Raw genomic sequence first — 25,480 nt, forward strand, 5'->3', positions numbered from 1 at the left:
ATCAGTGTGTGCACTAGTCATATAGATGTTTGTATAAAGACACTAATGTGATGCATGTCTCTCAACAGAATAATACAGGTATTCAAAAACGGCTGACACAGGAGGCTGAAGACCTGAGAGGGATCCAGTCAGGTATTGTCACTACCATCATCCCACAACTGGTACGTCTGACTGGCCTGGTGCTATCTGTTTCTGCTCTGGACAACTTCAGCAAATGTCACATATGTGTGGTTGTACTAAATATACAGCTATCTGAATGTCTGGATTATCTATGACTATTTTATAAATCCTTAAGAGGTCATTATCCAGAGCAGAGTCCTATATATTGTAAATAGATATATTACCTGTCTGACTTTTGTGTTTCAGACTCAGTTGAACTCCAACATATATGCCCTCAGTGTTGTAGCATCAGAGATCAATGTAAGTAATACTGCAGAATGTTCAGAAAGCATGAGCTGCAAGGGTTCTTTCATTAAACAATGAAAATATGTAGCTTTGCAATGCATGCTCATCCCTCTTTCTTTCTCCCTCCCTACCTCTTTCTTCTTTAGGGCACAGTAGGAGATGTGTTAAATAAAGTGGGAACAGCTCAAGACTTCCTCAACACCAACACTACACAGATAGTCAAGGCCGTGAGTAACCACACACATGCACGTTAAAACGCATGCTCAAACACAGGCATATCTACTCACGAAAATAATCCTTTACAACCAGAAAATGACATCATATGCCATTTGGGTTTCTTTCCTAGAAAGATAAACCATTTCATCTGGTTCATGACCTCAGGTGTTCTGTACAGTAAAGAAGGAGAGATGGTAGCACCACAGCCATTACTCACATCTTAGCCCACAGTCACACAGCCCACTTCACATAGTTAAAGGGAGTTCCACCTGATTTTCTGCTGCAAAGCTCCACTGATTCTCATGACTTCTGAGTCAATAGAGAATGTATGAAATTTACACTTGTTTTTCTTTCTTTTTCTCAGGCGAGTAGGGGGTTCCTAGACTGTCAGATGGGGTACTTCACGAAGTATGCTGACTGGGCTAACCTCACGGTGGGTTCACTTAGCATTCTACTACTACTGTATCACTGCATTGCTGTATCTTGTGTGTGTGTGTGGTTTAATTTTAGGTTCCTATGTGTGTGTGTGTGTGTGTGTGTGTGTGTGTGTAGTTTAGCCTCAGCCTTATGTGTAAGAATGTGTGGTTGTGGTTGATGTAAAAAGGGCTTTATAAAATACATTTGACGAAATTTGATTGTGTGTGTGTGGGTATGTAGATCACTCAACAGATTGGTCGCTGTGGCCCAGTGGCAGAAGCTGTGGACTCAGCTGAGGTTGTAGTCTGCTCAAATATGGTGGAGTCTCTGGTGAGAAAATGATTTCATGCACGCACCCACGCACAGAAAATGATACACTGCGTTAATCTAATATTGTTCATTAACCTACATCTGTGTTTGTGTCCAGAATGCGTTCTGGTTCAGTCTGGGCTGGTGTATGATCTTCCTGGTCCCCAGCATCATCTTCTCCATCAAACTGGCCAAGTTCTACAGGAGGATGAAGCACAGCGATGTCTACGAGTGAGTAGCAAACATATTTACACATATTTACACACATACATCAGATGATTGTATTTATGTACTGGGCGGGAAATACTCATTCAGAAATAAGACCAGGGCCCGTATATACAGTGGGGGAAAAAAGTATTTGATCCCCTGCTTATTTTGTACGTTTGCCCACTTACAAAGAAATTCTCAGTCTATAATTTTAATAGTAGGTTTATTTGAACAGTGAGAGACAGAATAACAGCAAAACAATTCAGAAGAACGCATGTCAAAAATGTTATACAATGGTTAGCATTTTAATGAGGGAAATAAGTATTTGACCCCTCTGCAAAACATGACTTAGTACTTGGTGGCAAAACCCTTGTTGGCAATCACAGAGGTCAGATGTTTCTTGTAGTTGGCCACCAGGTTTGCACACATCTCAGGAGGGTTTTGTCCCACTCCTCTTTGCAGATCTTCTCCAAGTCATTAAGGTTTCGAGGCTGACGTTTGGCAACTCGAACCTTCAGCTCCCTCCACAGATTTTCTATGGGATAAACCCCTACAACTCATCCAGAACGCCGCAGCCCGTCTGGTGTTCAACCTTCCCAAGTTCTCTCACGTCACCCCGCTCCTCCGCACACTCCACTGGCTTCCAGTTGAAGCTCGCATCTGCTACAAGACCATGGTGCTTGCCTACGGAGCTGTGAGGGGAACGGCACCTCCGTACCTTCAGGCTCTGATCAGGCCCTACACCCAAACAAGGGCACTGCGTTCATCCACCTCTGGCCTGCTGGCCCACCTACATCTGCGGAAGCACAGTTCCCGCTCAGCCCAGTCAAAACTGTTCGCTGCCCAGGCACCCCAATGGTGAAACAAGCTCCCTCACGATGCCAGGACAGCGGAGTCAATCACCACCTTCCGTAGACACCTGAAACCCCACCTCTTTAAGGAATACCTGGGATAGGATATAGTAATCCTTCTAACCCCCCCCCCCCCCCCGGATAAGAGCGTCTGCTAAATGATGTAAATGTAAATGGATTAAGGTCTGGAGACTGGCTAGGCCACTCCAGGACCTTAATGTGCTTCTTCTTGAGCCACTCCTTTGTTGCCTTGGCCGTGTGTTTTGGGTCATTGTCATGCTGGAATACCCATCCACGACCCATTTTCAATGTCTTGGCTGAGGGAAGGAGGTTCTCACCCAAGATTTGACGGTACATGGCCCGTCCATCGTCCCTTTGATGCGGTGAAGTTGTCCTGTCCCCTTAGCAGAAAAACACCCCCAAAGCATAATGTTTCTACCTCCATGTTTGACGGTGGAGATGGTGTTCTTGGGGTCATAGGCAGCATTCCTCCTCCTCCAAACACGGCGAGTTGATGTCAAAGAGCTCCATTTTGGTCTCATCTGACCACAACAGTTTCACCAGTTGTCCTCTGAGTCATTCAGATGTTCATTGGGAAACTTCAGACGGGCATGTATATGTATTCTTGAGCAGGGGGACCTTGCGGGCGCTGCGTGTTACCAATTGTTTTCTTGGTGACTATGTTCCCAGCTGCCTTGAGATCATTGGCAAGATCCTCCCATGTAGTTCTGGGCTGATTCCTCACCGTTCTCATGATCATTGCAACTCCACGAGGTGAGATCTTGCATGGAGCCCCAGGCCGAGGGATATTGACATTTCTTTTGTGTTTCTTCCATTTGCGAATAATAGCACCAAATGTTGTCACCTTCTCATCAAGCTGCTTGGTGAAGGTCTTGTAGCCCATTCCAGCCTTGTGTAGGTCTACAATCTTGTCCCTGACATCCTTGGAGAGCTCTTTGGTCTTGGCCATGGTGGAGAGTTTGGAATCTGATTGACTGATTGCTTCTGTGGACAGGTGTCTTTTTTACAGGTAACAAGCTGCGGTTAGGAGCACTCCCTTTAAGAGTGTGCTCCTAATCTCAGCTCGTTACCTGTATAAAAGACACCTGGGAGCCAGAAATCTTTCTGATTGAGGGGGGTCAAATACTTATTTCCCTCATTAAAATGCAAATCAATTTCTAACATTTTTGACATGCGTTTTTCTGGATATTTTTGTTGTTATTCTGTCTCTCACTGTTCAAATAAACCTACTATTAAAATTATAGACTGATCATTTCTTTGTAAGTGGGCAAACGTACAAAATCAGCAGGGGATCAAATACTTTTTTCCCCCACTGTACAGTACCAGTCAAAAGATTGGACACACCTACTCTAGGATTTTTCTTTGTATTGACTATTTTCTACATTGTAGAATAATAGTGAAGACATCAAAACTATGAAATAACACATATGGAATCATGTAGTAACCAAAAAAGTGTTAAACAAATCAAAATATATTTTATATTTGAGATTCTTCAAAGTAGCCTACCTTTGCCTTGATAACAACTTTGCACACTCTTGGCATTCTCTCAACCAGCTTCACCTGGAATGCTTCCCACATATGCTGTGCACTTGTTGGCTGCTTTTCCTTCATTCTGCAGTCAAACTTTTCCCAAACCATCTCAACTGGGTTGAGGTCGGGTGATTGTGGCGGCCAGGTCATCTGATGCAGCACTCCATCACTCTCTTTCTTGGTCAAATAGCCCTTACACAGCCTAGAGTTGTGTTGAGTCATTGTCCTGTTGAAAAACAAATGATAGTCCCACTAAGCGCAAACCAGATGGGATGGCGTATCGCTGCAGAATGCTGTGGTAGCCATGCTGGTTAAGTGTGCTTTGAATTCTAAATAAATCACTAACAGTGTCACCAGCAAAGCACCCCCACACCACCTCCTCCATGCTTCATGGTGGGAACTACACATGTGGAGATCATCCGTTCAGCTACTCTGTCTCTCACAAAGACACGGCAGTTGGAACTAAAAATCTAAAATTTGGACTCATCACACCAAAGGACAGATTTCCACTGGTCTAATGTCCATTGCTCGTGTTTCCTGGCCCAAACAAGGCTCTTCTTCTTATTGGTGACCTTTAGTAGTGGTTTCTTTGCAGTAATTTGTCCATGATGGCCTGATTCACGCAGTCTTCTCTGAACAGTTGATGTTGAGATGTGTCTGTTACTTGAACTCTGAAGCATTTATTTCAACTGCAATTTCTCAGGCTGGTAACTCTAATGAACTTATCCTCTGCAGCAGAGGCGGTCCTCATGACCTGTGGCGGTCCTCATGAGAGCCAGTTTCATCATAGTGCATGATGGTTTTTGCGACTACACTGAAGAAACTTTCAAAGTTCTTGAAATATTCCGGATTGACTGACCTTCATGTCTTAAAGTAATGATGGACTGTCATTTCTCTTTTGCTTATTTTAGCTGTTCTTGCCATAATATGGACTTGGTCTTTTACCAAATAGGGCTATCTTCTGTATACCACCCCTACCGTGTCACAACACAACTGATTGGCTCAAATGCATTAAGGAAAGAAATTCCACAAAATAACTTTTAACAAGGCACTCCTGTTAATTGAAAGGCATTCCAGGTGACTACCTTCATGAAGCTGGTTGAGAGAATGCCAAGAGTGTGCAAAGCTGCCGTAAAGGCAAAAGGTGGCTACTTTGAAGAATATCAAATTTAAAATATATTTTGATTTGTTTAACACTTTTTTGCTTACCGCATGATTCCATATGTGTCATTTCATAGTTTGATGTCTTCACTATTATTCTACAATGTAAAAAAATATGAAAAATAAAGTAAAACCCTTGAATGAGTAGGTGTGTCCAAACTTTTGACTGGTACTGTATATACACAAAAGCATCTCAGATTTCGAGTGCAGATCTAGCATCAGGTCCCCCGCCCGCCCATAATCATCTTATTATCTTATTATTCGTTAGGATCCGTTTTGCCTTTTAGATCACATGTCAGCACTCCTTCTCTGACTTTTTGTGAACACGGGCCCAGGACACTATGACTCTGACTGAAACGTTGTTGTAATAAAGCTGGTATGGGAACAATATACAATCTCTCTTTTTGTCTTGTCTCATCTCTCTCCCCATAGAAACCACATAGCCATGAACATCCTCCCCCAAGCCCAAGTCAAACCCTACTGAGCTGGGTGAAAGAGAGGACTGGCAAGGGATGTTACTGCTCTCAGGGAATAGAACCAGGGCTCTGCCACTCCACCCTGACAGAGGGACATGAATGGGTCTAACCCTACATGTACCACCTGAATAATGATATGATATATTTGATATATCAAATAGGGTAGGTACAAGTTGCCGGCTTCAACATAACGTCTATAATCATGTCATTGTGTTTGTCTACAATGTCATTGTTTTTGACATTTTTGATATATATTTTTTCTTTTAATGAATGATATTGATTGAAATATTTGATTCTGCAATGATACAATTTTGTACCAGACAATGAGTAGGATATGTTAGGAAGCACTTTAGTAGGTCTGTTGCTATAGGAAAAACATTTCTGACATGCATTGTGCAAACTACTGTGATTAAAGATTTTCTGCAGATGGACTACGGTTTGTGTTAGCTAATTCTTTCTCAAATATATTACTGATATAGTACCTTGTGGTATAATATGTTTCTGATAGGATAGCACTAGCAGCAGTGGCCAATAGAAACGTGTTCTGCATGTGATTGATTGCTGTTTACAGGATGCAGTCTAAAAATGGTACAAATCAATCAATGCGTTTAGGTTTACAGCACAGATCCACCTGATTCAGTGAACACAACCTCTCAGCATCACGATGGGGGAAGTAGGGGAGCGAAGTGTGGGTATCAGGTTGAATTTGACCTCAATGACCGATATGAAGTTTTCTAGCCTCTGGGATCATCCTCATTCCCACTCTCTCCCTCTGCAGCAGGATTATCTGAGACAGAGATAGTGAGTCCCCATTGTCTTCAGCCAGGTGGTGTCACTTGATCAACAGTGCAGATGAAAATCTAGCGTAAGACAATAAGCGGGGCCCTCCACCACCCTTTTCCACCTCTTCTTCCCCCCCACTCCATGGTTAATGATAATTCCACCTGCATGATGATATCCTTCTCGCACACCCGAGGAACCTGCCTGTCTGCTGTGAAGCAAAAGAGACGCACACACACACACACAGTTCCATAGCCATAACAATAAGGAGTGGCATTGTTTAGTAGACAGGGTAAGGAAGGACATTTTCACACACACACACAGTATTCCCACCGCATACACGCACATTCATCCTTCGACTGGTCCACACACTAAGCTGTGTACAGCTCTAATAGAGATTTAGGCCTAGATCCAATCAGATCAAGCGTTAACCCGGCGAATGCAGACATGCGCATAGCGGATGTTTTGCCTGTGTGAACCCATTCCAGTGTTAAATTTTAAACAAGGCTGCATGGGATTTATCTTAATGCTATGGCAATGTCCGTTTTTTAGGTATAATGCTGGGAACCACTTGTGGATTTGACAGCTCCACCTCAGACACTATCCACTAAATTGGCTAAAGCAGATCTGATTGAATTGAGCCCTTGGTCATGGCTATGGCCATATTGAGCAGTGGGTCATCATGTGTCCTGAATGTAACTAGTAAATGTAGTGTTTCCTCTGTTTCTTTGACTATAATGGGTTTAAACATAGCAAGATAGCACAAACAGACCTGGCTAACTCCTATGACCTACATATGGGACCAGGCTAGTTTAAACAAAAGGTAACAATCCCAATGTTTTTGTATCTAAGAGTAAGTTGGCAATGTCAAGGGCCTAACAAACCAGAACAACGTGTGGGAGCCATGCCTTTTGGTGAGGATGAGAAACTATTCACAGAACAGAAACACAGGTAAAAAAAACAAGGGCATTTCTCAGTGACATACATATTGGGCACATTCTGCTCAGGCCCGCATAGAATATCATCTCTTTACCACATCACTATGATGTAATGATCTTGTAAACTGTACAGTCTTGCACATAATATGGCTATCTGGAACACACCCATTTACACTCAAGTTAGTCTGGGTACCTGACTGTTTCTGATGTTAGCAATACTACACGGTTGCCTTGGCAGGACAACGACCTGTTAGCTAAATTAGAAATAGACTGGGAAAATACAACACAATATTCCAAAATAACAAACACCACCAGAGACCATGTGGAAGTTTTAACTTGGGTTTAATAACACTCATTTTGCATCCAAACATTTGATATCTGTGTGGCTGAAAGTGAAACACTGCAGAAGGCTAAAGTACGGCAGGTGGAATAGTCATCACAGCTGACCGGAAAAGACACAATTTGATAACAGGCAATAAAAAAGGGGAACTCCACCTGTCAAAGTGGAGCAAAGGCAAATAAACAAAGACTTCCTTTTCTGAGCACATTCACCTGTCTGGATTGAATAGAAGTATGCTAGGCAATGGTGTTTAATGTGATTTTCTTGTTCTGCTAAGGCTTTATACATCCATCCATTCCCACATACTGCAGGGGTATCAAACTCAAGTCGATGGCTGCAATCCTACTGGTTTTAGTTGCACTTATTGATTGGACAGAGAAGAGTATACAGTCTGTGATTAAAAGTAATTAAACTGCCATTGTGGCCCTCCAGGACTGTAGCTGTGCACCTGACATACTAACAGAATGTCATTACAAGTCACAGCATCTCAGGCATCCCAATTAGCAACCCTTTTCACTGGAGTGCCCTCCTCCGCAGATTTAAAAGCATAGGGCTGGTGTTACACCGATCCCATGCTCTGTTTGATATATGTGGGGGATTTCCTTGATTCCCTTCAAGGAAATGGGTGGAGAATTCCGGCAGAGTAAGTCATCTTTGGCTCTCTGAGAGCAGGCGACCAGTTTTAACTGGCCGAGTCACATGATCAGGCAAAACAAATTACCCCATGTCACTCATACACACAATATCCCATGCTTCTGACGGCTGTATCTATAAAGGTGGTGGTGGCTGCATTAGAGCAGATATGTGACACTAGGTTGTGAATGAGGAGCAGCAGCTCCCTGAAGGAACTGTCATTCCAGTAGCATTCTGGAGTGTCACTGACTGTGTGCCTTAGCAGGCCGTATTTTGTGAGCGCAGTGTTCAGTCGGTTTTAACCAGGTTAGGCTGCACCAACTTCACAGAATATATCTGGATAGGACTACAGAAATGAATAATTTCATATTCTTTAGAGGTGGTTCCACAGCTCTGTTAGCCTGAGTCCAAGATTTGTCTGTACTGTCATTCCAACTCGTATGTCACTGGCAAGACAGCACAAACATATCTGGGACTCAGGCTACTGCACTGTGCAAAACATTTAAAGAATCAGTTTGATTCAAAATCTAAATGCTAAAGAACACTTTCTATAAAATTAAAATGTAGGCACTTTAAAACAATCTTTATCCATAAGCGCTTCATTTACAAGGTTTGATCTCCAGACTTTAAAATGTTACTCAGACATGACAAGTAAACAATAGGAGGTTCTGTAATACTGACAATGAGGAAGCTACACATACAGAATGTAGAGAATGAACTCCTCTGTATGTGTAAATCATGGAGCAGAAAACAGAGAGGAGAAAGAGAGCAGAGGTGAAATGGAGATGGGGAATGTTAACAGGAGAAAGCGAGAATCCCAACAGTGGATAGACAGAGAGAGAAAATGTTAGGAGAAACAGAGGGTCTAACATCCATAACGACATTACAGTCACTTGGCCCATGCAGGGAGACGTGACCTGGTGCAGAGTGCCTAGTGTGTGTGTGTGCGATGTGCTTTGGTTTGGGCCTACCCCACCCCTACTAAGGACATAATAGCGTTACCCCAAATTAAATTACAGGAACTCGAAGACGGTGAGTCACCTCTCCTCTACAGGGCAGTTTGGTAGGAATGTACTGGGTGGAACTGGAGAAAGAGAGACTGGAGTAGACAGGGGAGATACTGAAGAGAGGGTTGAGGAGAGAATGAAAAGAGAAAAAGAGAATGCAACAAGGGTTTAAAGAAGTAGAAAGATATAAATATTCATCTACCCCTGAAAAGAAAATGTACACTTTTTTACTGAACATTTTCCTCCAAAAGCAGCTTTATATCTCTTAAATAACGTGTTTCACTATAGAACATTTCCACTGCTGCTGGAAAAGGTGTCATTACATCAATGTTATTTTCAAAACAGACACATTCAGTAAAATAGTTCATGTTTGAGCATGACGGTTGACTGACTTTATGAGGAACATACACTAAGCCCAGAAGTCACGTCCCAGAGACGAAACCTTTACCCCCTAGAGCCAAGGGTTCAAAATATTCTAAACAAATAAACATTCAACACAGAGGTTTATGGGTCAGGGTCCGATAACTGTATCACTATGGGCTGACAAAGGGCTTTCGATTCTTAGTAGGTTTAAAGTACAGTAAACCACCTGGGATATTATGACACACAGAGTTGGCGAAAGCAAAAAAGATCCAGGTTGTGTACAGTAGGCACGAATTACAAAATAACATTTTGAAGCACAAGAGGCACTACCTGAACATCACCAATGAGAATGTTCATTGTAGCTTTTTAAACATTTTCTGTTGGAAAACATTTTCTGTTTTGTGCCTGCTGAACAAGACCCACAACAATGAATGAATATTGAGCAAGTTGATGATAATAAAAAAAAAAGAGGACAGTTAATGGATTTCTACCATATTACATACAAGAATGGTAGCTCTGAGACATGCACACTTAATCATCTGTTCATAATATCAATACATACTGTATATTAGTCTATTAATGTTCTTTCCATTAAGGCTGAGTTTATCGAATGCAAGGCAACTCTTAGCTAGCGTTCTACTCTGTGTGCATTCCTGATCACACAATAACACTTAAATAACACCACATATATACACATTTTAAAATACAAAATGAAAATCAAAGAGAGGTATGTACAATGGTAAGATTTAGTAGTCATTTAATAACCTGGAATAACTTTAAGGCAATATTTTGTTCGGAAAGTAAACAAACAGTCAGCTATGATTACTCATCTGCTTATGACTGACAACAGAAAAGAGCCTCAAATGAAGCCTGCCAAAAGGAGGAGATTTTGTTTTGTTGACTGATTTTGTTGTTCAGGCACAGTCCTGCTCCAGTGTAGAGGAAGCACTTAAGATATGCTGTTCAATAGCAGATTAGACCAATCTCAATCTAACAACCCACTACTACCTATACCAATCAACTGAAATCTCAATAATGGTATCAATAGCTTTTTTTGTTATTTTTATTCTGTTAAAATGTTTTCGTAGCCAACACTGCACATCAAGTAGAGTAACATGAAGATATCGCCGCAGCCAAAGAGCAGAAATAGACTGTGTGTGTGTTTTGAGTATGGCAGGATTGACAGGTTGTGGGAGTGTCAGACGAGGGTTATGGGGTGAGTCCAGTGTGTGTGTGTGCGCGCGTCTCAGTCGGGGTTCGGAGTGGAGGTCACCATGCCCCCGGGGACAGTCCTGTGTTTAGATGGGTCGTGTTGATCCAAGATGGCCGCCATGTTCCCGATGACATCATTATGCTGCTGATCTAAGCCTATGCTAGGCTCGGTGGTGGACCTAGGCAGTCCTTTAGCCCGACGAGGGGGCGTGGGAGGGGGGAACGAGGGCGACTGGAGGATGTCAGCATATCGCTGGTTGGGCCTGGTCTCTCTCTGTAGAACCTTACTGAGCAACGGCTTCAACAACCCAAAGGTCAACTGGCTGGACTGGGGGTCAGCAAAGGGAGAGGAGGGAGGGATATTTGAGGAGGGGGAGAAGGATGTAGATAAGGAAGATGATGAGGGTATATTTTTCAGCACAATGTTAAGTATGGCCGTGACCGTGAGATCTTCAGGACACAGAGCCCAGAGGAGGTCTAGGTATGGATCCAGGTCTCGATGCTGGGCCACCTCACACAGTAAGGTAGTAAAGATCTCTTTGTTCAGTAAGGGACTCTGCCTGCAGAACCTCTGGGCCACTTGGGTTACCCTCTCCCACTGCCGTCTCCCCATCAAGATCCTCAGAGCCTGGAGGACCGCGTTTGGCCTACCACTCACCAAAAGGAGATCCACCTCCAAGTCCTGGTTTTGTTCATAATCTGGGTATTGTTTCAGGTCTGATCCGGGGCCAGGTAGAGGCAGAGCTGAAAGGGCGCGTTTATACAGGGGTAGGCTCTCTCCGTTCTCCGCAAATCCCCTACCTCCAGAGTAGCTCCAGGTGGAGCCACCAAGGCCTAGACCCATCCCCAAGCCTGAAGAGGTCTGCTGCTGCTGGGCTAGCTCCAGGAACCTGGGCAGCCAGCTGGGCTGGAAGCAGAAGACGGAGTGGCACAGGAGCTCGAAGACAGGCAGGGCCGAGTTAGCGGCAAGGGGGCTGGAGTTGGAGCTAAGGCTGGGGTTAAGTTTAAAACTAGAGCCAGTGCTGGGGCAAGGTTTGGGTGACTTGTGTTTAGACTGGCTGTTGCCATTGGTGTAGGGCAGGTTTACAGTGACAGTGGGGGCCTGTACAGGGCTGAGGACAGTCTTCCAGACCTCCGGGGGCACTTTAGAGGAGAGAAAGCTCTCTCCGTTGCAGCGTAGCTGCAGAGCACTCTGTGTGGCCCTCCAAGCCTGACCGGGGAACAGGCTGAAGATGGAATTGAGGTAGAGTAGAGAGTCTCGGTCGAGCTCTGATGACAAGAGGAGTCTCCCCACCTCCTGCTGCACTAGACTCTCACAAACATCCTCCACCTCCCTCTCCTTCACCAATCCCCCCTTCACCTCCTCTAGGGAGACCAGCCCCTTCAGTTCAGCCTCCAGGGATCCGAGCAGCTTCTCCTGTCCTCTCCTGCCTTCTCCCTGGGGTAACTCCACTCCCCTCTCCCCCCCGCTCTGGAGGTAGTCTCCGACGATGTTTGCCAGAGTGATAGGAGCCTGGAACATCCCTCCTCTCTTTAACTTCTCCACAGTGAGCCGAGTGCTGCTGAGACTTCTCTGTTGGTAATACTTACAGGCCTCCTCGAACACAGCCTCTACCAGTAGAGCCGCAGGGCTGATGCTCTCCCCTGTACCCAGGGACGGGGTCTTCTGCTTTGGGTCGGAGTCGTGGCCCCGGGGGTCGCCCTCCCGGAGCATCACTACAAATAGGCCGGTCTCTAACAGCAGGTGTGGTGCCTGCCTCTCAGTCCTGTTGACGTAGAGTAGCCCCTCTCTCTTCAGGGCTATTTTCTCCAGCTCCACACCACACGTAGTGTCAATCAGGTAGAGGGTCCGTCCGATGGTCAGAGCCAGGGTGTCCTGGTACATGTTCAGGCTGTTATGGGCACTGCTGCTGGCCAGGCAGTTGTCAGCTAGTTTGTAGATCTGTCGTAACACCCCATCCTTCTGTAGTAGACTGACCCAACCTGTGCTGAGCAGCAGTAACAGGCCTCCACTGCCAGTAGGGGAGTAGCCATAGATATCAGGGGGGCTAAGGGCTGATAGGTATCCCGTGCAGTCTGTTATCAACCTTCTAAAGTCAGATTCTTTAGTAGAAGGTGAGTCTTTTCGGAGGAGATTACCTTTACAGGTGCTGCTCACTCTGAATGTGTCATACTGGGGGGACCACATGAGAAAAAATTTGGAGAGGGACATGGTGGATTTGTCTTTCAAATCAGGTAGTAGGTAAACATTCTCACCTGAGCTGATGACGTTGTAGCGGGGGTTGTTGTGCAGAGCAATTTTCATGCCCCCTAAACTGACAGCCATTTCCTCCACCTCATAGGTTCGTTTGCAGATGCAGTACCTGAAGTTGTGGGTCTCATTGATAGGTGATGAGCTCTCCGACGGTGGCCTCTCCTCACACCAGAAGATGTAGTTCTGACTGGCCGAGACAGAGATGACTTTAGCCCGAGGGCTGTTGCAAAGGTCCGCTGTGTGCAGGGGATGCCATCCCCCTTTGAGTTCCAGAAATTTCCAAAACTCTGCTTTTCCATTCTCGAATATGACAGCTAACAGCGCAACACCGCCGTCTCTGTTTTTGTCGTCGAAATATACAATATCCACAATGGGCACAGCCCGAGTCAGCCCCAGATCTAGGTGCTTTTGGCTCTGGATCTGCTGCGGTCTCTGATATTTGTCAAAAGTCATGAGACCAACCTTGGGTTTGCGGAGAATGACGTGAATGTGGCGTCCATCTGGGCTCACACGCACATCTGATAGATTGTTTTTGCAACTTCTGTTATTCGAATACGTCTGTTTTAGATACTCGTTTAAATCTGTACCTCTAGTAAAGTCCACGAAAGTTGTCACTTGTTCCAACATTCGTTGCATCATGTCTACAGAGAAGAGAAGGTATTCGATGCGGCGCTAACGCTAGCACAAATCTCAACTCAGACTGCCGATGTTGCTAGCTGGAACCCGTTAGCGGTTAAATCAACCGGTTGTCGTGAGCTTTAGTAATCCCACTTCCGTCGATGTAAACCTCTCTAACTATGTAGCTAACTGTCGACATTTCAAAACAGTTTAAATCTTATGCGTAAAAGTAGTTAGCTAGCTAACAAGCTAGTCATCTGGATGCTTAGCTACCTCCTGACATCACGAGTTTATTAATTTCCGGATACAAAGATTTTTTTCCTGAAAGGGGAGGAGTGGAGAGGGGAAAGACGTAATATCAAAGACTGCATCACAGAACGTTGAACTGTGCAGGTTTTTCCATCTTCAGCTTGACTTCGTATGTGAAATTGTTTAACAGCAGTACAACTAAATAAACGCAAATGGGTGGCATACAACACTTCTAAAATGACTCCTAAAATGTGTATTCTAAAAACGTTCATCAAAATTGGGATTATTAAGTGACTGAATGACGAAATCGTTGAAGTTGACTATCTTTTGTTCTTAAAAAGTATTTTGTGAAGCGTTGAACTGTCAATCAAAGCACAACCGCAAGCTATCTTTCAAAGGGCGCGTTCGCATGCCAGATGTTACAGTGCATTTCCACATAACATGTTGGGGTGATTAAACAACGGAGGCCATTCATTTTCAATTGAGGGAAGTCAGTGAAGTGGGCGGAGGGACAGTTGGGCGATGTGAGCATGTGTGAGGGAGCGTGAACAGGGTAGGACCAAAGTTGGGGACAGCTGAATGTTTTGGTAATACTCCAAGACATTGTGGCACTGTTGACCAATCGAAGGTCACTATAGCTTCCACCCTCTACTGTAATGGCTGTTGATACCTAGCCTGCTTGCTAGCACCCACATGAGTATGAAGCTTCTGCGGCTATCCACATTATCGTGTAATGTGGAAATTGGGCATCACCGTCCATTTACACTATACAAGCGGCACTCGCATAAACGCGCTAGCCTCGCCTTCATTTGGGTGCTAACAAGGTAGAAAGCAAACTAGGTAGTGCTATGCATTAACAGCCATTGTCAGCCAATCCAGTAGGGGTTGGAAGTTAAGGTGAACTTCGATTGATCACTTGCATTCAGAGTATGTGAGCGGAACGGAGCTGGAGTGGAGTACCACTCCAGTAGCGCTCACTTCACTTCATGAGCTCAGGGCATGCCCTGCCCAGTATGCATTTGTATGCAACTTGTGTGCTGCTGTAGCCCCTTGCTGTAGCTACTGTCATGGAGATCGCAAAATATTTTTTATAAAGAATCTGATAAAACACACAGGTGCAAAATCAAGGTCAAAATCAAAATTAAAATCAAAATTAAGGAGGACCAAGCGCAAAAGAGGGAGTGCGGTGATATAGTGTCCACAATTAAAGAATCATTGTGGAATCTGAAAATACACTTATCCCAAAATCATAATGTTGTACTATACTGTAAGTGCACAAACAGAATGTTAGGAGGTGGGTTGCTAGCTAAGTATGTCATTGTAGAAAAGTATTTTTAAACCAAAAATCTATTCTCTTAAAAGTGTCATTCATTTTCGTTCTATTATCTATGCAATAGGCTATACATTTTTTGGGCCCAATAGGCCTGACATATTACCTCTTTCAAGGAGCTTTCCGGTTTGATAGGGTTATTTGGCCTAAAAACCTTTAGGCCTACCTTCAGAAATGTTTTAAAACAACTCGGCATCCCGTCCAGCCTGACAGGAGTGTCCCGAAGGGTGTATAGCATCCTCAGTTGCTCTGCAAGCACGGAGAGGGTCTATTCTCCGCTGCTGGCATTCTCTCCAGGCACCTTCGCATAAGCCTGAAGCCACAGACTCTGGCCAAACTCGTGTTTCTAAAAGTGAATTCAAAGACACTGTAGACTGAGCCTAATAAGGCATTTTTAGTTGCATTTGTATTTAATTCTAAGTAAGTCACAGCCTATATGCGCAATGTATAGGCTATAATGATTTAATACAACAAAATGTTGTAAGGATCTCTACAGGATCAGTGTCCCACCCTCGGGACGGTTGAGCTAACATGTGCTAATGTGATTAGCATGACGTTGTAAGTAACAAGAACATTTCCCAAGACATAGATGTCTTATATGGACAGAAAGCTTAAATTCTTAATCTAACTGCACTCTCCAATCTACAGTAGTGATTAGTGAAAACATACAACGCTATTGTTTGAGGATAGTGCACTTGTACTTGAAAATGTATATATTGACCAATTAGGCACATTTGGGGAGACTTGATACATTTTTTACAGAAATGCAATGGTTCATTGGATCAGTCTAAAACTTTGCACATACACTGCTGCCATCTAGTGGCCAAAATCTAAATTGTGCATTTCAAAGATGATGGAACAAAAAAAAATGTTTTCTTTGTATTATCTTTTACCAGATTTAATGTGTTATATTCTCCTACATTAATTTCATGTTTCCACAAACTTCAAAGTGTTTCCTTTCAAATGGTATCAATAATATACTTATCCTTGCTTTAGGTCCTGAGCTACAGGCAGTTAGTTTTGGGTATGTCATTTTAGGCGAAAATTTAAAAAAAGGGTCCGATCCTTAAGATGTAATGCTGAGCACTTACTGTTCCTGACAGACTTGCAAATCCTTCACAATATATTTCTTTGTAGGCTATTGCCTTGAAATAATAAAAATAATAGGCTAATAATATTGCCTAAATAATCCATTTTCGTTCCTTCTTAGGCTACCTGTCTGGCTCCTGACCTATTTAGAGTGTTTATGTGCTGTTTAATATTACATATAGCCTATTGGCCTATTGGAAATGATGAGCTCTTCTTACAGTAAACTTTTCATGTTGTTTATTAAAATACTTTTCATTCAAATCATATGGTTTGATTTCAGTACTTAAAAACCAAATGGTAGGTCCACGTAGTCCCCAAAATAGATGGTTGTAGGTTAAATGGTGATTTTAATGACCGGACCGAATTTGAATAGTCCGTTTTTTTCCTGTGAGCAAGGAGCGTTTTTTTAGCAGAGCGTTGAATGTGGAGCACAGGAGCAGTGCAGGAGCAGTGTGAAAGCACCGCTCCATGATCGATGATTGGGATTTCCGACCACTCAACTCTGCTCACATACCCTGCTCGTGTAGCAATATTGCAGAGGATTTGCATAAAGTTCAGCTTTCCCCAATTTTAGTCCCGCCCTGTTCAGTTCCCTCGCCCATGCTCGCATCGCTCAACGGTCCCCCATCCACTCTTCTCTCTCTTTCTTTTCATTGAAAGAATTGCTTCAGATGTGTCTCTGTGTTGCTGTTTACTATAGTGCAATTTGACTTTTTACAACACCTGGATAGGTATTTTAAGTATCAGCTAACCAAATATTATGTTATAGCAATCTATCAGTTGAAGAGACAGTCGATGACATTGCATGCAACCATTGCTTGATGCATGCAAAGTCTGAGCAGGGGAACACAACCAAAAAGAGCTGTGGGTCAGTGAGATTGTGTTTATTTTGTAATGACAGTGAACAATATTCCAATCTCATGCTGTGTTCATAACATATTTGTCCATATTATCAGGCAGGTGTGGTATTTAGCTATAAGCATTATCACCTGATGTAGTCCACCTGATGCAGCATAGTGGCTATAAATAAATAGGCTGAGGGTTTCCCATCTGAAATTATCCCATTGGGCTAATCATTAGCTAGATCACAAACTCTAAAGTCTAAACACCAGGCTATCTTGTTGCTAGTTACAGCAACATATAGCTTAATAAAATGGGTCCAGAGAGGATGGCTGCCGTTTCGTGGGCTCTTAACGAACCGTGCTATTTTTTTGTTTTTTCGCATTGTTTGTAACTTACTTTGTACATAATGTTGCTGCTACCGTCTCTTATGACCGGAAAGAGCTTCTGGACATCAGAACAGCGATTACTCACCTTGAACTGGATGAAGAATTTCTCTTTAATGAGTCAGACGAGAGGGATTTACCCCAGACACCCGAACAGGCCCTCATTCCCGTCATTTGCAGGAGAAAAAGACGGAAGAGGTATCACGGAAAGAGTTTGGGGTGCCTTGTGAGGATCCGCCGAAGAGTGGCTAATCTGCCTTTGCCATACTACAGGCCAACGTACAATTGCTGGATACTAAATTTGACGAACTAAAAGCACGTATATCCTAACAACGGAACATTAAAAACTGTAATATCTTTATCTTTCACCAAGTCGTGGCTGAACGACGACATGAATAACATACAGCTGGTGGATTATACACTGTATCGGCAGGATAGAACAGCAGCCTCTGGTAAGACAAAGGGTGGCGGTCTATGTATATTTGTAAACAAGAGCTGGTGCACGATATCTAAGGAAGTCTCAAGGTTTTGCTCGCCTGATGTAGAGTATGTCATGATAAGCTGTAGACCACACTATCTACCAAGAGAGTTTTCATCTGTATTTTTCATAAACGTCTACATCCCACCACAGACCGATGCTGGCACTAAGACTGCACTCAATGAGCTGTATACCGCCATAAGCAAACAGGAAAACGCTCATCCAGAGGCGGCGCTCCTAGTGGCCGGGGACTTTAATGCAGGGAAACTTAAATCCGATTTACCTACTTTCTATCAGCATGTTAAATGTCCAACCAGAGGGAAAATAACTCTAGACCACATTTACTCCACACACAGAGACGCGTACAAAGCTCTCTCTCGCCCTCCTATTGGCAAATCTGACCATAATTCTATCCTCCTGATTCCTGCTTACAATCAAAATTAAAGCAAGAAGGACCAGTAACTCGGTCAATAAAAAAGTGGTCAGATGAAGCAGATGCTAAGCTACAGGAATGTTTTTCTAGCACAGACTGGAATATGTTCTGGGATTCTTCAGATGGCATTGAGGAGTACACCACATCAGTCATCAACGACGTTGTCCCCACAGGGACTGTACGTACATACCCCAACCAGAAGCCATGGATTACAGGCAACATCCGCACTGAGCTAAAGGGTAGAGCTTATAAGAAATCCCGCTATGCCCTCCGACGAATCATCAAACAGGAAAAGCTTCAATACAGGACTAAGATCGAATCGTACTACACCGGCTCCGACGCTCGTCGTATGTGGCAGGGCTTGCAAACTATTACAGATCACAAAGGGAAGCACAGCCGAGAGCTGCCCAGTGACACAAGCCTACCGGATGAGCTAAATTACTTCTATTCTCGCTTCGAGGCAAGTAACACTAAAACATGCATGAGAGCACCAGCTGATCCCAAACGACTGTGTGATCACGCTCTCCGCAGCCGTTGTGAGTAAGACTTTTAAACAGGTCAACATTCCCAAGGCCGCAGGGCCAGACGGATTACCAGGATGTGTGCTCCGAGCATGCGCTGACCAACTGGCAAGTGTCTTCCCTGACATTTTCAAACTCTCCCTGTCCGAGTCTGTAATACCAACATGTTTCAAGCAGACCAACATAGTCCCAAGAACACTCACGTCTGTAGCCATGAAGTGCTTTGAAAGGCTGGCCATGGCTCACATCTAAGCCGTTATCCCAGAAACCCAATTTGCATACCGCACCAACAGATCCACAGATGATGCAATCTGTATTGCACTCCACACTGCCCTTTCACACCTGGACAAAAGGAACACCTATGTTAGAATGCCATTCACTGACAACAGCTCAGTGTTCAACACCATAGTGCCCTCAAAGCTCATCACTAAGCTAAGGACCGTGGGACTAAACACCTCCCTCTGCAACTGGATCCTGGACTTCCTGACGGGCCGCCCTCAGGTGGTAAGGGTAGGTAACAACACGTCCGCCATGCTGATCCTCAACACAGGGGCCCCTCCAGTACTCCCTGTTCACTCATGACTGCACGGCCAGGCACGACTCCAACACCATCATTAAGTTTGCCAATGACAGTGGTAGGCCTGATCCCCCAACAACGACAAGACAGCTTATAGGGAGGAGGTCAGAGACCTGGCTGTGTGGTTCCAGTACAACAACCTCTCCCTCAATGTGATCAAGACTGAGGAGATGATTGTGGACTACAGGAAAAGGAGGACCGAGCACGCCCCCATTCTCATCGACGGGGCTGTTGTGGATCAGGTTGAGAGCTTCAAGTTCCTTGGTGTCCACATCACCAACAAACTAACATGGTCCAAGCACACCAAGACAGTCGTGAAGAGGGCACGACAAAACCTATTCCCCCTCAGGAGACTCAAAAGATTTGGTGTGGGTCCTCAGATCTTCAAAAGGTTCTACAGCTGCATTCTGACGAGTTGCATCACTGCCTGGTATGGCAACTGCTCTGCCTCTGACCGCAAGGCACCACAGAGGGTGGTGCGTACGGCCCAGTACATCACTGGGGCCAAGCTTCCTGCCATCCAGGACCTCTTTACCAGGCGGTGTCAGAGTAAGACACTAAAAATTGTCAAAGACTCCAGCCACCCTAGTCATAGACTGTTCTCTCTGCTACCGCATGGCAAGCGGTACCGGATTGCCAAGTCTAGGTCCAAGAGGCTTCTTAACAGCTTCTACCCCCAAGCCATAAGACTCCTGAACATCTAATCAAATGGCTAGCCAGACTACTTGCACCCGCCCCCCACCCCTCTTTTACGCTACTGCTACTCTGTTATTATCTATGCATAAGTCACTTTAAAAACTCTACCCACATGTATATACTACCTCAATTACCTCAACCAACCGGTGCCCCCGCACATTGACTCTGTACCGGTACCCCCTGTATATAGCCTCGCTATTGTTATTTTACAGCTGCTCTTTAATTATTTGTTACTTTTATTTCTTATACTTTTATGTATTATCGCTTTAAACTGCATTGTTGGTTAAGGGCTTGTAAGTAAGCATTTCACTGTAAGGTCTACACCTTTTGTATTCGGAGCATATGACAAATCAAATTTGATTTGAATATCTTGCATGTCCCCCCCAAAAAGTTCCACTGGCAAACCAAGGATCATGTACTGTGAATATTATTATATTTAACCTTTATTTAACTAGGCAAGTCATATAATGTAGGCCTACCTGTTACGCCTGACCCTTTTTACATTTAGCCCTGGTCTTCCCAATGCATTCAACGCCATTGGCTCTCCCTGACACGCATAAACCATGCTGCTGCTAAAAACACTGGTTCAAACATTTTGCATTTAACTAATTCCTAAGGTTTGAGAAATAGGCTAAGTGTAACCTAGTAATACTAGAAAGCTAAATGATCCTCCTCTTTTAACAATGGCCATCAAAACTACTTTCAATGGTATGTTTTCCTGCAACTGCAATAAGAATTTTGCAGTCTACAATGACTGGGCATGCATATTAATCTTCCTTTGCGGCACGAGCAATTTGAACGCTCCTCCAGAGGGATATTATTTTCTTGCATAGAATGTGACAGGCTGAACAATTGAACAGGTAAACTATTCTACTATGGGGTTGTCTGATGTAGCTGTTGCTTACTCGTGTTGTTGGCTGTGGAAAATTACATGTGGACAATCATTTTTCATTAGATAATTTGAATAGGCTCATGAAAGGGACCAGGTCTCAGCTCGGCCTGGCTCTCATTTGGATCATAGGTGCCAGGTCATGGACCCGGCGGGACCCGGACCAATTTAACCCACTAGTAATTACCAGTTGGAGGGGCGTTTAAGTGGATTTTTCCCAGTTGTATGTGGTAAATATCACCTTCCCACTAGGTTATGAATGCAGCATCATTCAATACAGTTTGCTTGGTGAGTAAAACATTTTTGGGGAGGATTGCTGATTCTACTGTTGCTGCCTGATACAGTTCTTTCCAATCAAGTTGTTACACACATGGTTAGATACATATTTTTTTTTTTTAAATGTTCAAGATATTACTTTTGTAGTCAGCTATATCAATAAGATGTAAACTAAATCGTTTATATTACATAGCATGCCTACAGAAATGACCAGGTAGCTTACTAAAACATTACATTGTATAATTCAGCAGGAACAATATATTAATTGTTTGTTTGCTTTGCATTTGGGTAACTGAAACAAGGAGCACCACCAGGCATAGGCAGTGGCGATTTTAGCATGTAAATCTTGGTGGGTCAAAATTACCACCGCTACACCTGGCTATCAGCGGAGCCTTGTCTGGCAGTGAAACAGTTCATTCAGCCTCATTTACTGCCTTTTTAAAAACATAGCTGACACGGCTGACTTGCTTAATTGCAATTTTCACCTAAAATGACATACCCAAATCTAACTGCCTGTAGCTCAGGACCTGAAGCAAGGATATGCATATTCTTGATACCATTTGAAAGGAAACACTTTGAAGGTTGTGGAAATATGAAATGAATGTAGGAGAGTATAACACATTAGATCTGGTAAAAGAGAATACAAACCAAAAAACATGCGTTTGTTTTATTTCTTTGTTCCATCATCTTTGAAATGCAAGAGAAAGGCCATAATGTAATATTGCAGATTAGGCGCAATGTAGATTTTGGCCACTAGATGGCAGCAGTGTGTGCAACGTTTCAGATTGATCCACTGAAGCGTTGCAATACTAGACAATATTTTGTATCAAGTCTGCCCAAATGGGCTGAATTGATACATTTTCAAGTACATAACTATGGAGAACATACAAAAATTATATGGTATTACACATTTTTAGATTACACACTCCCAAGAATGTCATACATGATGGATCATTAGTTTATACACTAACTTTCACACATCTAGATGGCCGGGTGGGGTGGGTGTGGAGCCAGACAGCAGGGGTTCAATGTAGAACCCAGTTCCTACATTTGAATAGGGTTGCACATTTTGGGGAATATTCAGAGGAGGAAACTTTCCGTGGGAATTAATGGGAATATATGGGAATTAACGGAAATATATGCAAATTAATATTAATACCATTTAAATGTAGATGGTTTTTTTTTGCATTGGATATATTTACAATATCATATGGAGACAGAAACATAAACATTTTACCTTATCATAAGTAGACAATTGCAAATGATTAAATCCTTCCAATAGAAATAAAAAAAACAATTTAGTTACCAAATTAACTTTAATTAAATCAGTTGACTCTTCACATGGGATGATTTCACTGAACAACAAAAGAAAGTGTAAGGCTCGGGCGTCGTAGTGAGGAATCAAACGCAGGAAGCAGCGAGCACAGGGTAGTGGCTTTTAATAGTTGCAACAGGCGAGCACACACAAGCCACCCCAAACTGCGAAATAATGCGCACACAAAATAATGAGTCCCAAACACAGGGGAAATAACATGCGGCGCAAATAACAAACGCACCAGCATAACCCCAAGCACAACAGGAAAATAATCCCGCACAATGAACAAGCGGACCAGCTAACACTAATAGCCCCGCTAATCACCCCCACTAAGAACAGGTGCACACAATCACAAACAGGGGGGAAAACAAAAAAGGGATACAGTGGCAGCTAATAGGCCGGTGACGACGACTGCCGAGCGCCACCCGAGCAGGAGGGGGAATCGTGACAGAAAGGGAATATTGAATGATCCATTGCATATCCCAAAAACGTTTTCAACTTACGTTTTCAACGTAAAATGATTGTCTAGAAACTAAAGCTTTGGTTGTCTTCCTCTCAGGCTTCAATGTCTTCTCTATGGACCTCCTCAATGTCCACCTCTTGTACATCAGACTCTGAGGCCTCATCTTTACTGTTACTTTCCGACCTTGTTGAGGATGGCTCGTTGTCAGGCTCAAAAAGCCTCAAATTTGCCTGAATGGCCACCAATTTTTCAACCCTTGTATTGGTCAGCCTGTTGTGTGCTTTGGTGTGTGTGTTCCCAAACAAGGACCAGTTGTGCTCTGAGGCGGCTGATATGGGTGGGATTTGGAGGATGATGGAGGCAACAGGGGAAAGAGCCTCAGATCCACAAAGTCCCTTCCACCAAGTGGCTTGCATCTCCATTCAAAAGGCCTTGCTTGGAAGTCTACTTCGCAAGACTGCCAAGAACCTTTCCCTCATCCAGGCCAAGGTGGCGAGACACGGTAGTGATGACACCATAGGCCTTGTTGATCTCAGCACCAGACAGGATGCTCTTTCTAGCATACTTAGGGTCCAACATGTACGCTGCGGTGTGTATGGGCTTCAGGCAGAAGTCTTCATGCTTTTTGATCTATTTCAGAATTGCAGTTTCCTCTGCTTGGAGCAACAGGGAAGTGGGCAGGGCCGTATGGGTTTACTCTCTTACATCTGCAAGCAGAGTCTGAACATCAGACAGGATGGCATTGTCTCCCTCAATCTGTGAAATGGCTACTGCTCCAGGTTTCAGGAGTTTCCGGCTGATTACCACTTTCTCCCAAAATACATCATTCAGGTGGTGTCACGCCCTGACCTTAGAGATCCTTTTTATTCTCTATTTTGGTTAGGTCAGGGTGTGACTAGGGTGGGTAGTCTAGTTTTTTCATTTCTATGTTGGCCGGGTATGGTTCCCAAACAGAGGCAGCTGTCTATCGTTGTCTCTGATTGGGGATCATATTTAGTGTAGTGCCTGTGAACTCTGCATTTACTTCACATTTCGTTTGTTCTGTATTGTTTTTGGTGAGTTTCATTTATTATAACATGTGGAACTCTACGCACGCTGCGCCTTGGTCCATTTCTAACAACGGGCGTGACAGGGTGGATCCTCTTGATAGGGCTGTCCATATTGGCAGACTGTTATATGGCCATTTCTTGGAGAGACTCCTTCCCTACAGAAGACTGTCAAACATGATGACAACACCACTCGAACGGGTGTTGCTGGGCAGCTTCAATGTGGTGCTCTTATTCTTCTCACTTTGCTTGGTGAGATAGATTGCTGCTATAACTTCATGACCCTTCACATACCTAACCATTTCCTTGGATCTCTTGTAGAGTGTAACCATTGTTTTAAGTCCCCTGATGTCCTCGAGGAGCAGATTGAATGCACAGCCAATAGGGTAGGACTCCTCCACTTTAGACCAAGCAGCCTTCATGTTCGCAGCATTGTCTATCACCAGTGCAAATACCTTCTGTGGTCCAAGGTAATTTATGACTGCCTTCAGCTCATCTGCAATGTAGAGACTGGTGTCTGTTGTCCTTTGTGTCTGTGCTCTTGTAGAATACTGGTTGAGGGATGGAGATGATGTAGTTAATTATTCCTTGCCCACGAACATTCAACCACCCATCAGAGATGATTGCAATACAGTCTGCTTTCTCTATGATTTGCTTGACCTTCACTTGAACTCTGTTGAACTCTGTATCCAGCAAATTAGTAGATAAAGCATGTCTGGTTGGAGGGGTGTATGCTGGGCAAAAGGCATTCAGAAATCCTATTGCAATACGCATTGCCTGTGATTATCAGATGTGAACCAGTTGCATACACAGCTCTAGCAAGACATTCATCAGCATTTCTCTGAATACGTTCCTCCATTGAGTCAAAAAAACTTCTGATTCCAGGAGGACCATGAGCTGTTGCTATCAATAAGGTGTCTGATTCATCATTTTCACCTCAAATAGAAGTAGGACTTTTGTCAGAGGTTGTTTGTTATGAGAACTGAGGGAACTTTATGCACTTGGCCAGATGATTCTGCATCTTTGTTGCATTCTTCACATATGATTTGGCACAGTATTTGCAAATGCACACAGCTTTTCCTTCTACATTAGCTGTAGGGAAATGTCTCCACACATCAGATAGTGCCCTTGGAATTTTCCTGTAAAGATGAGAA

At 43.7% G+C, this 25,480-nt stretch overlaps 2 protein-coding genes across 4 annotated transcripts in view; one reads left to right on the plus strand and one right to left on the minus strand.

Moving 5' to 3' along the window:
* Positions 1-6,024, plus strand: part of LOC106604404 (prominin-1-A) — a 34,734-nt gene extending 28,710 nt beyond the window's left edge. For all 3 annotated transcript variants that reach the window (XM_014199004.3, XM_014198994.3, XM_014199010.3), the window contains 7 exons: positions 69-161; positions 367-420; positions 552-632; positions 986-1,054; positions 1,279-1,368; positions 1,466-1,578; positions 5,550-6,024. In XM_014199004.3, the coding sequence (XP_014054479.1) occupies positions 69-161; positions 367-420; positions 552-632; positions 986-1,054; positions 1,279-1,368; positions 1,466-1,578; positions 5,550-5,601 (552 nt within the window). In that variant the 3' untranslated portion in view covers positions 5,602-6,024. The remainder of the gene's footprint in view (positions 1-68; positions 162-366; positions 421-551; positions 633-985; positions 1,055-1,278; positions 1,369-1,465; positions 1,579-5,549) is intronic.
* Positions 6,025-7,634: 1,610 nt separating this feature from the next.
* Positions 7,635-14,037, minus strand: hps6 (HPS6 biogenesis of lysosomal organelles complex 2 subunit 3). The gene has a single exon (XM_014199021.2). It carries the CDS (start codon positions 13,757-13,759, stop codon positions 10,901-10,903), a length of 2,859 nt encoding a protein of 952 aa, XP_014054496.1. The 5' UTR covers positions 13,760-14,037; the 3' UTR covers positions 7,635-10,900.
* Positions 14,038-25,480: the final 11,443 nt, after the last annotated feature.

Source organism: Salmo salar, chromosome 01 (genome assembly GCF_965601325.2).
Source record: "Salmo salar chromosome 01, fSalSal1, whole genome shotgun sequence".
Lineage (NCBI taxonomy): Eukaryota > Metazoa > Chordata > Actinopteri > Salmoniformes > Salmonidae > Salmo > Salmo salar.